This window comes from Moschus berezovskii, chromosome 27 (assembly GCF_049115385.1).
Source record: "Moschus berezovskii isolate FMDL1 chromosome 27, NW_MosBer_1.0, whole genome shotgun sequence".
NCBI classification, from domain to species: domain Eukaryota; kingdom Metazoa; phylum Chordata; class Mammalia; order Artiodactyla; family Moschidae; genus Moschus; species Moschus berezovskii.
The window spans coordinates 31513284-31528461 of NC_142486.1; the positions used below are offsets into that span (position 1 = coordinate 31513284).

General features: G+C 51.1%; 1 protein-coding gene across 3 annotated transcripts in view; it reads right to left on the reverse strand.

The window, feature by feature from the left end:
- The window catches only part of SNX29 (sorting nexin 29), a 611246-nt gene that overhangs the window by 519084 nt on the left and 76984 nt on the right, over positions 1 to 15178 (reverse strand). For all 3 annotated transcript variants that reach the window (XM_055409515.2, XM_088833007.1, XM_055409516.2), the window contains 3 exons: positions 13238 to 13613; positions 3351 to 3469; positions 16 to 91 (listed from right to left, as the gene is read on the reverse strand). In XM_055409515.2, the coding sequence (XP_055265490.2) occupies positions 16 to 91; positions 3351 to 3469; positions 13238 to 13613 (571 nt within the window). The remainder of the gene's footprint in view (positions 1 to 15; positions 92 to 3350; positions 3470 to 13237; positions 13614 to 15178) is intronic.

The window sequence follows — 15178 nt, forward strand, 5'->3', positions numbered from 1 at the left end:
GGACTGCACACTCACCTGTACCGGGGCCCCGGCTCCGGGAGGATGTGGTCCTCGGGTCCCGTCCCGTTCTCCAGGCTCCCGAGGGGGGCATCTGCACAGACAGCAGCCGCAGAGAAGGTCAGGGTTCTGCTCTCACCCTCAGCTCCCCCATGAGACAGGACATGGGGCAGACACTGGCTCGCTGGCTAACTCCGCTGACGCAAGGCCTTCCCCATCTGCAAGCTGGACTTTCGTCTGCCGCCCATTTTATTGTTTTCGGCCGTCATCTCAGACTTGGCATCAGTCACTGGCTGGAGGCCCTGTTCTCCCACTTTGGATTTTTTTCCCTTCACTGAAGTATGGCTCCCACACAATACTCTTATCAGTTCCAGGTGTAGAGCACGGCGATCCAGCACTTACATTAGAAACTGATTACATTACATATTGATCACCGCAATAAATCCAGCAACTATCTGTCACCCACGGTTATTACAATAGTACTGACTACATTCCCTATGACTTTATTTATTAACCTTTCTGATCTTGAGCCACCTGGAATTATGCATGAAGTCCATATCCAGAGACAACCTCAGAACCGGGGAATAATAATAAATCAGCTGTTAGACAAAAGGGCTCCCGCCTGCAGTGTCTAGAGACAGCCACGCGGGGGCAGCAGCGACCACCTGTCACAAGTGCATGACTGCCCCTCTCTCAAGAGCCCTGCACCAAGCAGGAAAGGCACTTGGGAGAAGGGAGGCCATAAGTCATCTCTACAAACAACAGGCAAGAGACAGCACAGACCTTCATAGATGTACTGGCCGCTGCTCATGTCTCTTTCCAGGAAAAGTGCAAAATCTGTGCCCCTGGGGGACATCAAGGCCAGTGTCGCTCAGGAGAACACCCGCGCGCTAGACAAACTCCTGGCATGTCAAGGCCCCCAACCAGGCCTGGATCGGGACAGAGGATGGAAGGGAGCTCGTCTCGCTCCCTAAGCCATCTGTCCTGAGACCGCCTCCATTTTCACCTAGTTCTACTCAAGATTCCCCACTCTTAAGGGGTTGAAAAAGGGAGTCCTAAGAGGAAAAGCATTCTCCCACTTTTCCTTCCACCTGCTGTCCTCGCGAAGCCATTCCACTCACACCCACCTCCTATTTTTCATAATTTATATTATAGTTGCTTTACAATGTTGTGTTAGTTTCTGCTGTACAGCAAAGTGAATCTTAGATATAGATATTCCCTCTTTTTTGGATTTCTTTCCCCTTTGGGTCACCACAGAGCACTGAGTTCCCTGAGCTACACAGAGCCGGGATCTGATGTGAGTGGCATGCCCACCAGGTCACAGCTCCTCCAGCTCTGATTCTAGCGTCTGTGAGCAGCCTAAGAATAACACGCCCTCCCGTGCAATGTTCCCACCAACAGCGGGTTTGCCCCTCAGGCTGTCACAAGTTTCCAAGACTCCTGGCAGCTTCGTTACTGTAGTAAATTAAAAAGCTGGCAGACGGGCTCACACCCAGCATCCCTAGTGAGGGCGGTCTAGACCGGCTGGAGCTCAGGGTCTACTCACCAGGGACAAGACAGAGCCTCTGTGTTTAGGAGGCTGACAGCCCGAGGAGGATCGAGAGAAACCTTCCAGGTGGGGGACACCTCCCAGTGAGGATCCTGGAGGCCGGCCAGAACAGCGGGTTCCGTGACTGAACCCCAACATGAACAGCACACAGCCAAGCCCTGGGGGCAGCCTGACACGCCAGCCCAGCGACGTTCATGACCCGGCCAAAAGGCCCATTGGTGGGGAGTAGAATAAGGGGCATGGACCCCAACTCGGATGCTGTGAACGAGCCCTGGAAACCTTCCAGGGGTCCTAGAAGCATGAGAGGACCACCTACTCCCTGCCAGCCACCCCCACTTCTCAGACACTCCGCCCGAGTCTGCACTGCCCCTGCACAGGCAAGGGCGAAGTGCCCCTGTCCCCAGCCTGGTCACCCGCGCGGAAAGAGGGCAGGGATTCCCAGATTGGCCTGCCCAGACTTCACCCAAGAGCCAGACAGAAGCTCTGGTTGGTACAGAAAGCACTCTGTTGGCCCCTCAGCCAGGTACAGGCCAGACGGGAGGGGGAGAAGGCTGAAGGAACACAGCCCGACCAGCGGGGAGAGGACAGGGGCAGACCCCCACCAGTAAGGGGGCACAGGCCCAGGAGGACTGCAGGCCAGGCCGGGCCCTCCATCCCCGCATTTCAGCCTCCGGCGCCCAAAGACGCCCCCGTCACCCCACTGGTACGCAGCCAGCCGGAGCCTGTGGCCCGGCCTCTCCTCTGACACCCTCGGGGGACCTCCGCCCCATGTCTGAACAGTGACTCCCCTTCCTCGCGGGCTGCGGTCAGGAGGGACTGAGCTAACGCAGACCGAGCACCGCGTGCTCATCGCCGCCGTCCGCACTTCCCCGGAGAGGAGACCAGCCTGGCAGACGGCGGCCACTCACACCAGCAACACCGCCTCGCGGGGCGGCCACCTGCCCCCCAGCACCTTCGAGGTGACCACCGCGCGCCCAGCCCCGACTGCACCCGGGAGCGGCCCGCCCTCCCCAGCTAGTCTGAGGGGTTCCTCAAGCGGCGCCATGGCAACCACCTGTCATCCGGCTCAGGACGTCCACAGCTTCCTGAGCAGCTGGCAGGCCCGTTCACAACCGCACGGCTTCCTAAGCCTGGCCCACGAGGGGGAGAGGGGCACAGGCCTCGCCGACACGGTGAGGCTGCGGGGGCACCGAGGGCGACCCAGTGCTCCGCTGTGCCAGGCGCCACGCACACCCACCCCGCCGGGAGCGCCGGGCTCAGCCACGACTCCCAGCCCCACCCCGACACCTCCCACCCCGACCTGCTCCAGCTAAAGAAAATAATAACAAACCACAGGCGTGCCCTCTCATCACAAGGAGCGGGCCAGAAAGGCTTGCCCACTTTTCGGCCAGCTTACTCCCTGACCCCCAACCCTCAGCTGCCAAGGGTGTAAGGGTCTTTAGAGCTACGGGTTCTGACCTCCCTCCTCCTGGGAGGCAAAAATAATGGTCACCATTTGTAATCTGTCTGTACACCCCCAAGTTCAACAGATGGCTGACAAGAAAGGAAGCAGGCCTGGGGGCTCCAGGGTGACGTGCCAACACCCGCCCAGGCGAGAGCACTGCAAAATACCCTGGTTCAGTGAGGAGACAAGCCAAAGCCACTGGGGCTCCCGTGCTGAGAGGTGCCGCCGGCCCTGAGCCCCGGCCTCCCCACCTCCCTTCCCGCCACCCCTGTCCACAGACGTGACCCCTGATCCGGCCTCTCCTGCCGCTGCTCCGGCCACAGCCCGAGCGGGAGGCAGGGAGGAACCAGGGACACCCACCTGAAGGCCCGTAGGAGCCCACGCCGCTGACAGGGAAGAGCACCTCAGCGTGGCCGTGCAGCACCTGCAGCGGGGCCCAGCCGTGCATCTGGGAGAGACAGGCACCCCCGTCCCGTTGCCTGGGAGAGAGAACACAGCTGTGAGTCAGGGCCCCGGGCACCAAGCACCGCTGGGCCCCACCCAGCGCCCCCGGGGAACCTGCCAGGCAGAGAGGGAGAACATGAGGAGACCCGGGCGGGAGCCCGGAGCCCGGAGCCGGCCCTCCTGCACTCACTCTTTCAGCCCCTGTGTACTGAGGCCCTCCTACCTGCCAGGCAGTGAACACACACATGCGTGCATGCACACACACACGCACACACACACACACTGTGCTGGCAAAGAGCCAGCCAACAAGGTCCATCCTGCCCTCATGGAGCTTACAGTCTGCTGGGGGCGCAGACGTGAAGCATACGCGTGCGTGCTTAGTCACTTCTGACTGACTTCATGTCTGACTCTTTGTGACACTGTGGACTGTAATCCACCAGACTCCTCTGTCCACGGGATTCTCCAGGCAAGACTATGCGTTGCCATACCCTTCTCCAGCGGGATCTTCCCGACCCAGGGATCGAACCCACGTATCTCACATCTCCTGCACCAGTAGGCGGATTCTTTGCCGCTAGCACCACCTGGGAAGCCCGACATAAAACATTTGATCCCACAAGGAGTGAGAAACGGCAGCTCCGCTCCGTGGGGCTGGTCGGGAAGGTGGTGGAAGGATTCCGTGAAGCAGGGAGTGGGGAGGGAAGCACTGCAGCCACGAGGGGAGGTGGAGGTGGGAGCAGGGATGAAGTGCGGGGCGGCACGTGCCAGGGCTGCAGCGAGAGGAGGCCCCACGGGCTCTGCGTTCTGCAATAAGCTTGGGTCAGTGTCCCTCTGCCTCAGTGGTAAAAGGACAGAACCAGAGCAGACCGTGTCTGGGCCACTTCCAAGAAAGGGGGTCAGCCTGAATATTAACCAGGCTCACATGATCTGTTACAGTGTCACCTTACCCACCACTGCCAAACTAGCCTGTTCGACCTTTGTAACACCAGGCTGGTTCGGTTACATGGGTTTGAGAAAGCATCTGCCCACTGCAGCATCTGCTTCTGGGCAAGAAGCCAACACTGATAAATATCAAGATGCATCCGTGCAGGACTTGAAGGTTCACAGACTCACGTTGTAAATTGGATGTAAAGATCACAGTCATAGCTACTTAATGGAGGGAGGGAGGCAGAGAAGCAGAGGGGGAGAAAGGAAAAGGAGTGGAAGGGGAGGGGAAAGGAGGGGACGAGAACAACGCAGAGAGATCAGGCGACTTGTCCAAGTCCATCACTTGGCCGGGACCAAGGCTGGTAGAATTCAGCCCAGGTCTTCCAGATCCAGTTACTACGAGTCTCCTGGCCACTGCCCACCACGATACACGATGTATATATTTCTTTCATATGGAGCAGGGATTAATAAAATTTTTTTGAAAAGGACCAGACAGTCAATACTTTAGGCTATGTGGCCATTGTGGCTGTTCAGTAGCTAAGTCGTGTCCAGTTCTTTGCAACCCCATGGACTGTAGCACACCAGGCTCCCCTGTCCTTCACCAACCACTGGAGTTTGTTCAAATTCATGTCCACTGAGGCGGTGATGCTATCTAACCATTTCATCCAGTATACATCTTTGTTGAGTTTTTTTTTTGTTTTTTTTTTTGATTGGTTTACAAAGCTTTAAAAAATGTAACAGCCATTCTTGGCCTGGGAGTAGATTTGGCCAATAGGCTAGTTTGCCAGCTCTTTTTTTAAACTTTTTTAAAAGGTTATTTCTTTATTTATGACTACACTGGGTCTTCATTGCTCTGTGTGGGCTTTCTCCAGCTGCGGTGAGTGGGGGCTGTGCTTCACTGAGGAGCACGGGCTTCTCATCATGGTGGCTTCTCGCTGCAGAACATGGACTCCAGGGCGCTTGGGCTTCAGTAGTTGCTGGGCACAGGGCTTAGTTGCTCCACGGCATGTGGGATCTTCCTGGACCAGGGATCGAACCTGTGTCCCCCACATTGGCAGGCAGATTATTAACCACGGTGCCATCAGGGAAGTCCCTGCCAACTCTTCCTTTAAGGCTTGTCCTGTAGCCATTCTCCTTTGAGTCCTCTGGAGCTCTTGGCCACACACGTGACACTCAGCAAGACACACAGGGAGAAGTGACCTTACCAGACCTTTGCCAGCCCTGTGACCTAGGCCTGCAGCTAGCACATGCCGTGAGGCACGGAGAGGAAGCAGCCCGCCTGTGTGCCCCGCAGCAGAGCTGGGCGCTGGGGTGACCGTGGCTCTGCCTCTACAATCTGTAAAGAACTGCCTGCCTGCCCGGGGCTCCGATCCAGCAGCTGGCAACCAGGGGGACTCCCAGACAGATGGCCAGAGGCAGCCAGGGTGCCCCTCGGGGCACGGCTGCAAAACCACAGTCCTTTCCTGGCTGTTGTACCAGCTCCAGGCAGGTGGGGTTTCCTGCTGTTTCTTTTTGTTGTTGTTGAATCTTTACTTCTGTAATTTTTTTAATTTATCTATTTTTATTTGGAGGATAACTGCTTTACAATGTTGTGCTGGTTTCGGCCACACATCAACATGAAGCACCCACAGGTAACACATATGTTCCCTCCCTCTTGAAGCTCCCTCCCACCTCCCACCACATCCCACCCCTCTAGGTTGTCACCGAGCACCAGTTTGAGATCCCTGTGTCACACAGCACACTCCCACTGGCTATCTCGCTGATATACAGCAATATGTATGTTTCTACGCTACTCTGTTTCTAAAGAGATATACATCTTGCCACTTCCCAATAACACGCACAGAGCACAAGGTGAAGTCAGGCCCCACCAGCTGAGGTTCAGATCCACAAAAACGTGGGCAAGGGACCCCCAGCTCAAAAAGGGGTTACACTGAAGTCATTCCTGAGGAAGAGACCAATTCAGAATACGGTGCCAATGCCAGAATGGGTGTTGCTTTTCATTAGAGAAGTAAGATACTTTAAAAAAAAAAAGAACCAAGAAAATGCCACAAAGAGGAGGGTAGTGTTAGTTGCTTACTCATGTCTGACTCTTTGTGACCCGAGAGAGACAGCCCGCTAGGCTCCTCTGTCCGAGATCCTCCGGCAAGAACACTGGAGTGGGTTGCCATTCCCTTCTGCAGAGGATCTTCTTGACCCAGGGATGGAACCCAGGTCTCCTGCATTGCAGGCAGATTCTTTACCATCTGAGCCACCAGGGAAGCCCAAAGAGGAGGGGGGAAATAACATACCCAAAGTCACATTACCCAAAACATGACTGACCTGGACATGATCACTTTGGCGTCTTTTTCTTGACTTGCACACTTCTCTTTAAGAGGTTGTGATGCAACTAAATGTAGGTTTTTAGAATTTCCTTTTTTCATTCAATGTATAAGTTCATCTTCACACTCTGTGGATACTCTCAGATGTCATTTAAGATGTTTAAGATCCTGCACGTTAAGATTTAAGATCTGAGCTATGAAATGCTCGGCTGCTCACTGTGAGTGGTTCCTCCATGCCTGCCTCCATGCCTTTCGGTCAGGTCCCCTGCACTGTCTCTCTAAATCAGCACGTTGTCATCTGGAGGCAACAGCTTTTCTCCTGAGGCCCATCCTCAACACAGCTTCCCGGCAGTGGAATTACTAAATCGAGGGGACTAAACATTGAGGGAAAGAGGAGAAGGGGACCTGACCAAGGATGAGATGGTTGGAGGGCATCACCGACTCAACGGACAAGGGTTTGCGCAAACTCCGGGAGATGGTGAAGGACAGGGAAGCCTGGCGTGCTGCGGTCCATGGGGTCGCAAAGGGTCGGACATGACTGAGAAACTGAGCAACAGCAACAGAACGTTGTTACAGCTCCTGACGCGTCACACTGGGTTGTCCCCAGAGGCTGTGGCCGTGGCCGCGCTCCATCAGGAGGATGTGAGCAAGGGTTGGCCTGCTCATTACCAGTTACTGCCTACTATGTGTCCGGAAGGTTCTGAGCACTGAGGGCACGCTGAGAGCCGCCATCCTCAGGGCGCTCGCCCAGCTCCCCCTGTTTCTCTGTCAAACCTGATGAAGATGATGGTTTCGCTCTGCGCTTACACAGTCGCTATTTAAACGCAACTTTTTTCAGGCTTGTGATTCTTTTCGAATTATGTTTTCACCCCACTTCCCTGTTGGTTTCATAGAGCACATATACAGTGACAGGAAAACCCCTTTTTATAACAAAGGTATTATTCTTTTTCAAGAAAAATAATTAGGGGTTTCCCTGGCAGTCCAGTGGTTAAGACTGCGCTTCCACTGCAGGGGGTATGGGTTCCTGGTCAAGGATCCCAAATGCCAAGCAGCATGGTCAAAAAAAAAGAAAAGCTACCACTTATAAATCAAATCCACCTAAATCAAATCCCTTACAATTATAGAGTAGAAGTGACAAATAGATTCAAGGGATTAGATCTGATAGAGTGCCTGAAGAACTAAGGACGGAAGTTCATCACATTGTACAGGAGGCAGTGATCAAGACCATTCTCAAGAAAAAGAAATGCAAAAAGGCAAAATGGTTGTCTGAGGAGGCCTTACAAACAGCTGAGTAAAGAAGAGACACTAAAGGCAAAGAAGAAAAGGAAAGATACACCCATCTGAATGCAGAGTTCCAAAGAATAGCAAGGAGAGATAAGAAAGCCTTCCTCAGTGATCAATGCAAAGAAATAGAGGAAAACAATAGAATGAGAAAGACTAGAGAGCTCTTCAAGAAAATCAGAGATACCAAGGGAACATTTCATGCAAAGATGGGCACAATAAAGGACAGAAATGGTATGGACCTAAGAAAAGCAGAAGATATTACGAAAAGGTGGTAAGAATACACAGAAGAACTATACAAAAAAGATCTTCATGATCCAGATAACCATGATGGTGTGATCACTCACTTAGAGCCAGACATCCTGGAATGCAAAGTCAAGTGGGCCTTAGGAAGCATCACTACAAACAAAGCTAGTGGAGATGATGGAATTCTAGTTGAGCTACTTCAAACCCTGAAAGATAATGCAGTTAAAGTGCTGCATTCATATGCCAGCGAACTTTGAAAACTCAGCAGTGGCCACAGGACTGGAAAAGGTCAGTTTTCATTCCAATCCCAAAGAAGGGCAGTGGCAAAGAATGTTCAAACTACTGCACAATTGCACTCATCTCACACGCTAGCAAAGTAATACTCAAAATTCTTCAAGCCAGGCTCCAACAGTACATGAACCAAGAACTTCCAGATGTTCAAGCTGGATTTAGAAAAGGCAGAGGAACCAGAGATCAAATCACCAACATCTGCTGGATCATCAAAAAAGCAAGAGAGTTCCAGAAAAACATCTACTTTCTGCTTTATTGACTAAGCCAAAGCCTTTGACTTTGTGGATCACAACAAACTGGAAAAATCTTCAAGAGATGGGAATACCAGATCACCTGACCTGCCTCTTGAGAAATCTGTATGCAGGTCAAGAAGCAACAGTTAAAACCGGATATGGAACAACGGACTGGTTCCAAATCGGGAAAGGAGTACGTCAAGGCTGTATATTGTTATCCTGCTTATTTAACTTATATGCAGAGTACATCATGCAAAACGCTGGGCTGGATGAAACACATGCTGAAATCAGGATTGCCGGGAGAAACCTCAGATATGCAGATGACACCACCCTTATGGCAGAAAGCAAAGAAGAACTAAAGAGCCTCTTGATGAAAATGAAAGAGGAGAGTGAAAAAGTTGGCTTGAAACTCAACATTCAAAAAACGAAGATCATGGCATCCAGTCCCATCCCTTCATGGCAAATAGATGAGGAAACAACAGAAATGGTGATAGACTTTATTTCTCAGGCTCCAAAATCACTGCAGATGGTGACTGCAGCCATGAAATTAAAAGACGCTTGCTCCCTGGAAGAAAAGCTATCACCAACCTAGACAGCAGAGACATTACTTTGCCGACAAAGGTTCGTCTAGTCAAAGCTATGGTTTTTCCAGTAGTCATGTACGGATGTGAGAGTTGGACCATAAAGAAAGCTGAGCACTGAAGAACCGATGCTTTTTGTGGTGTTGGAGAAGACTCTTGAGAGTCCCTTGGACTGCAAGGAGATCCAACCAGTCCATCCTAAAGGAAATCAGTCCTGAATATTCACTGCAAGGACTGACTGATGCGAAGCTGAAGCTCCAATACTTTCATCCTTGAAAAAGACCCTGAAAAAAACCCTGATGCTGGGATAGACCGAAAGCAGGAGGAGAAGGGGTCGACAGAAGATGAGATGGTTGGATGGCATCACTGACTCAATGGACATGAGTTTGTGCAAGCTTTGCGAGTTGGTGATGAACAAGGAAGCCTGGCATGCTGCAGTCCCTGGGGTCGCAAAGAGTCAGACACGACTGAGCAACTGAACTGAACTGAACCACTTATAAATACTGAGGTGGGAAGCACAAGATCTTTCCTCAGTCATCCAAGAAGTGGCTTAACTGCCAGCACGTGGAGGTGTAAACCCAATATTTGACCAACAGCTCATCTATTAATGACAAACAATCAGAGCATTTGACTTTGCCAGAGGCCGCTGCCACCCAGCATGTGTTCCTCCTGACCTGGCCCCTTTCCTCCCACAAACCTGGCCACGCTATTAAACTCTAAAGTCCAGGCCCCTCCAGGTTCCTAGACCTTTCACATGAATCTAGCTTAGAAGCAAAATCAAAGCATTACTCAGTAGGCCATCTCATCACTGTTCTTTCCCCAAGATTCTCTGCAGGATGTTGGATCGAGATCCCCTTTTTATGCCAGGGAGTAGCTGTCCATAGTCCACAGGAGGCCCAGTGGCCTCGGAGGGCCAAGCCTGTAAAGGTCAGGCTGCACTGTTTTGTGGCTCACACATCACAATGCCGGCGGCTGCCCTGGCTCTCAAGCTGGCCTCCCCTCACTGGCGCTGGTCCAGCAGGAAGAGAAACGACTGTCTGAGGCCATAAAACTGACTCATGGAGTGAAGCAACTCGGAGATGCGCTTACCTAAATTGACAGAAAATGCAAATGGCGTTTCCTAAAAGGCCCAGGGGAAGAACCATAGGCAGGTTTGATGGTTAACTTTATGTGCCATAGTACCCAAATATTTGACCAAACGTTATTCCTGATGTCTCTCTGAAGGCATTCGGTTAGATGAGATGAAAATGTAAGTCAGGAGAGTGCAAGTAAAGCAAATCACCCTCCATAAGTCAGGGGGGCCTCACCTAATCAGTTAAAGGCCTCAGTAGAAAAACACAGACATTCTCCACCCAAAGAAGATGAAATTCTGTCATGAGACTGTCTTCAGATTCAAACTGCAGTCCTTCCCTGGGCCTCCAGTTTGCAGGCCTACCTTGCAGATTTTAGACTTGTCAGGTTCCACAATCACACGAGCCAAATTTCTTAAAGTAAATCTCTGTAGATGAATACATACATACATACACAGGCAGAAACACACACACACACTATCGGTTCTGTTTCTCTGGAGAACTCTAACAGCATGGGTCACAGGACTGGATCCAGGTACAAAACCATCCACACCCAGTGAGCAAGAACAATGCCACAGGCGGACTTCCCTAACAAACATCAGGAGGAGGAAAAGACCTTGGGCAGGAAAAAAAATGGAGCCAGTGCAACCTAACCTTAATCCTGGTTTTGCCCATTGCTTTGACAAATCTGAACTCTCTGCATTAAAGAATCTGGTTCTTTCATCCATCGAGTGGGGTGATACCCACGAACCCCCCGGGACCACTCTAAGTATTAGGATACAGTGTGTCTGCAGCTTGCAGCATCTGGCCTCTCCTAGATGATAGGGAGGCAACGCTACTATCATAAGCATCCACGTGAACGAGGATAAGAGTAAAAATAGAAGACAAGAACAGGCAGAGTCTCACGAGAAAGAAAGAAAACTCTGACTCTACACATGGAGACGCCAAGCTTAGGACTGGAGGTGCACTTGGCCTCTTCGGCGCCCCGTGGGGTCTCGGTTTCTTCACTGTACACTTTCGCAAGCTGGTTTTGAAGACGGCCATGACGAGAGTGGCACTGCACACTCCAGAGCTCGGGTGAAGAGGTCACTAGTTGGTTCAGCATCAAGAGTAAGACCAGGACGTCCCTGGTGGCTCAGTGGTTAAAAGTCCACCTGTCAATGCAGGCGGCACGGGCTCGACCCCCGGTCCAGGAAGACTGCACAGGCCACCGGGCAGCTAAGCCCGTGCGCCACACTGCCGAGCCCACTCTCTAGAGCCCACGCTTTGCAAAAGAGGAGGCACCACACTGAGAAGCCTGTGCACCACAAGTGAGCGCAGTCCCCGTTCTCTGCAGCTGGAGAAAAGCCCTCACAGTAACGAAGACCCAGCACAGTCAAGAATGAGTGAATGAATTTCTTTAAAAAGGGTAAGAACAAGGACTGGAGAAGGAAATGGCAACCCACTCCAGTGTTCTTGCCTGGAGAATCCCAGGGACGGGGGAGCCTGGTGGGCTTCTGTCTATGGGGTCACACAGAGTCGGACACGACTGAAGCGACTTAGCAGCAGCAAGAACAAGGACAGGAATGATTACAAGGCTGACAGCGCCACAGCAGCCACAGCGGAGGGGCTGTCCTCAGTGTGCCAGCACCGATGCTCAAGGCCTCACACGCAGGGTCCCACTGACTGGACAACAACTCTGCAAAGCACATGCTACTGTTCTCTCAGATCTCAGGTGAGGCCTGAGGCTCTGGGAGGTGAAGAAACTCGTCCGTCCTAGTCTAAACTAAGCCACGGAGCTAGTAAATGAGAGCCCCGATTGTCATGATTCTAAGGTTCAATCTCCTAACTTTGCTTTTCTGCTTCACACGTTCACCTGCATCAAGCCCCTCTCGAAGGTATAAACATACTATAGCCCCAGCGTTAAGGTGATAAGTGCAGGCAAGTTACCCTGTGGATAAACACAGACATCACGAGCCTGAGAGAATACTTGCCTGTCTCCTGAACTTCCTGGGCTGGTGGCAAGTAAGACATGCGAGCAAAATTCAAGTTATAAAATGAAAGACATAAACACAAAGCAAGAATTTCAGGCCATACATCTTGACACCAATGCTATAATAAGTACCTTCCAACAATATATATGTTCCCTCCACTTCGTTCTCAGGAGTAGAGTAAGCTCATGCTCCTTCCCCCAAAATCAAGATCTGAATAATGAAAGATGCCGCAAACAAATAAAACCTTGCAGTCTAACATCACCCAAAACTGCAGAAAGAGCCAGCAGCCTGTGTACCATCCCCTTTTTTTTTTCCCACATTTTTTAAGGTTTTTTTTTTTTAATGTGGATCTTTGTTTTTTAACTTATTTATTTGGCTATGCTGGGTCTTCGTTGCTGCGTGGACTTTTTCTCTAGCTGTAGCGGGTAGGGGTTACTCTCCACTGTCTCTAGTTGTGGTACACGGGCTTCTCATTGCAGTGGCTTCTCTTGTTGCAGAGCACGGGCTCTAGGGTGTGCAGGCTTTAAGAGCTGCAGCCCACGGGCTCAGCAGCTAGCAGCTCAGCTGCTCTCCGGCTCTGGAGCGCAGGTTCAGCAGTTGTGGAGCACGGGCTTAGCTGTTCCGAGGCATGTGAAGTCCTCCCAGACCAGGGATGAAACCTGTGTCACCTGCGCTGGCAGGCAGATTCCTGAGATGCGGACCATTTTTAAAGTCTTCATTGAATTTCTCACAATATTGCTTCTGTTTTTCATGTTTGGTTTTCTGACCTTGGAGCACGTGGGATCTCAGCTCCCTGACCAGTGATCGAACCCCCTCCTGCACTAGAAGGTGAAGTCTTAGCTGCGGGACCACCACCCTTTCACAGAAGCTCTCGGGGGGAACTTACTTCTCCGGCGACTCCGAGCGGCCTGGGCGCTTCCTTCCCGGCGTGCTCCCGTACACGCCATCCTCGTTCTCGTCGGCGTCTTCATCATCGATGCTTTTCACATCCAGCTTCTGGTACCCAAACTCCCCGTTCAGAGACAGAGAATCGATTTTCCAAGAGTTGCTGCCCTGACTTCCGTTGGAATTTGGCCCAAAGGGGCTTTCAAAGGCCGACATAATATTGATCGAGGACCGGTCAGAGTTCTCCTCCGAGCTCTCCCCCGCCCCGGGGATCTTCTTAAAAACATCCCCGGAGCTCTGCTCGTCTTCCTCGTCATCAAATGAGATGATGTTGGTCACCTTCTTTTTCTTCTTCCGCTCCCTTTTACATTTGGCATCTGGCAAAAGATATGAGATAAGAAAAAGCGATGATCGACCCATCCTGCCTCTAGACTGTGGGAAATCTCTTACTAGTCTACTCAAAAATAAATTGAAGATAAACTCAGATCTTTTTTTTAATCCTTGGGGGCGGGGGAGGGAATCTGTCTATGCAAGACGAAGCAAAATGGATGCGGGCCTCTACCTCTGGTTTGAAAGACGTCACAAAGCACACATTACAATCATTCCTTCTAAGCAGTCTTTCCAGGCACTTTGATTCAAAAGATGAATCCTTATTGAAATGATTTTTACCTGTTCACTTTGGAAAACACTCTCATGGCTGGGAGATGAGACCAAGAAAATCAGTTTAGGGATTGTAACTGATTGTTCAACAGCCACTGTTTCTCCCAACCCTGCAAGGTGCCCCTTTTCAGTAGGACTGCTCCCATCATGCGTGGTGCCTATTTCTCCACCCTCGTGAATCTAGGCCAGCTTAGTGCTCTGCTTTTAAGAACAGAATGTGGCAGAAATAACAAATGTTATAACTAATGCCTAGAGCCCGGGCATTACCCTCAATAATACCCTCAAACTACCACTGAAGAAGGCAGTCTAACTTATTGGAGGATGAGAGGCCAATGTAGGGGAAACTGAGATGCCCCAGCCAAGTGTCAGCACCAACTCCAGACGCATGAGTAGGGCCACACTGGACCTCCCAGCTCAGTCACCAGCTGAATGCAGCCCCACGAGGGAGCCCAGCTGAAACAAGCAGAAGAACCATCCTGCCAACCCACAGACTCACAAAAAAGGAATAAATTGAGGTTGTCTGTTTTAAGCTACTACATTTTGGAGCTGTTTGTTACGCAGCAAAGACAAACTGAAACAGAAGTCAAGACTGCCTTGGTGCCTCGCACTTAGGTGAGCCAGCTTGTTCACTCATTTTAATCATCAGTCTTGGGTGTGAAGCATTTTGGAGCCAATTCCAAAAAGACAAATCCATCCACTAAGGTGTGACACAGTGATGTATCACCAGTGTGTCACAACTTGGAGACAATGTCAAAAGCAGGGTTCCCAAAATGGATGGAAAAGATACTCCTTTGGGGGTACAAATCCCAGCATCTCTGGTACAGTCAGCAACAGTCCATGTCATTTGCATGAGGTCTCTGCTCAAGAAGGAGAGGATGGCCCGCCTGGTGGTCCGTGGTTAAGACTCTGCGCTTCCAATGCAGGGGGCACAGGTTCAATCCCTGGTCAGAAAACTAAGACCCCACGTGCTATGCAGCACAGCCAAAAAATATTTTTTAATAATTTAAGAAAAAAAAAGGAGAAGGCAAGACAGACAAAGCCAGTGTATACCAAAGACTTCATAGAATTCTGAGCTTCCCCATCATTAATAACTCCAAAGGGAGGACCATGATTACTGCCTTATTTAAAGGATTTGAGAATACCAGGATTAAGCCCTATACCCAAAATTTCCTATTTTGCTGTTTCAACATTCTGGATGTCCCAGAAGGTTCAAGGGGCACTGTAAAACTACTTACGAAATTAATCAGAACTGAACCCACTTTCCTTTGCCTCCCCAGAGCCT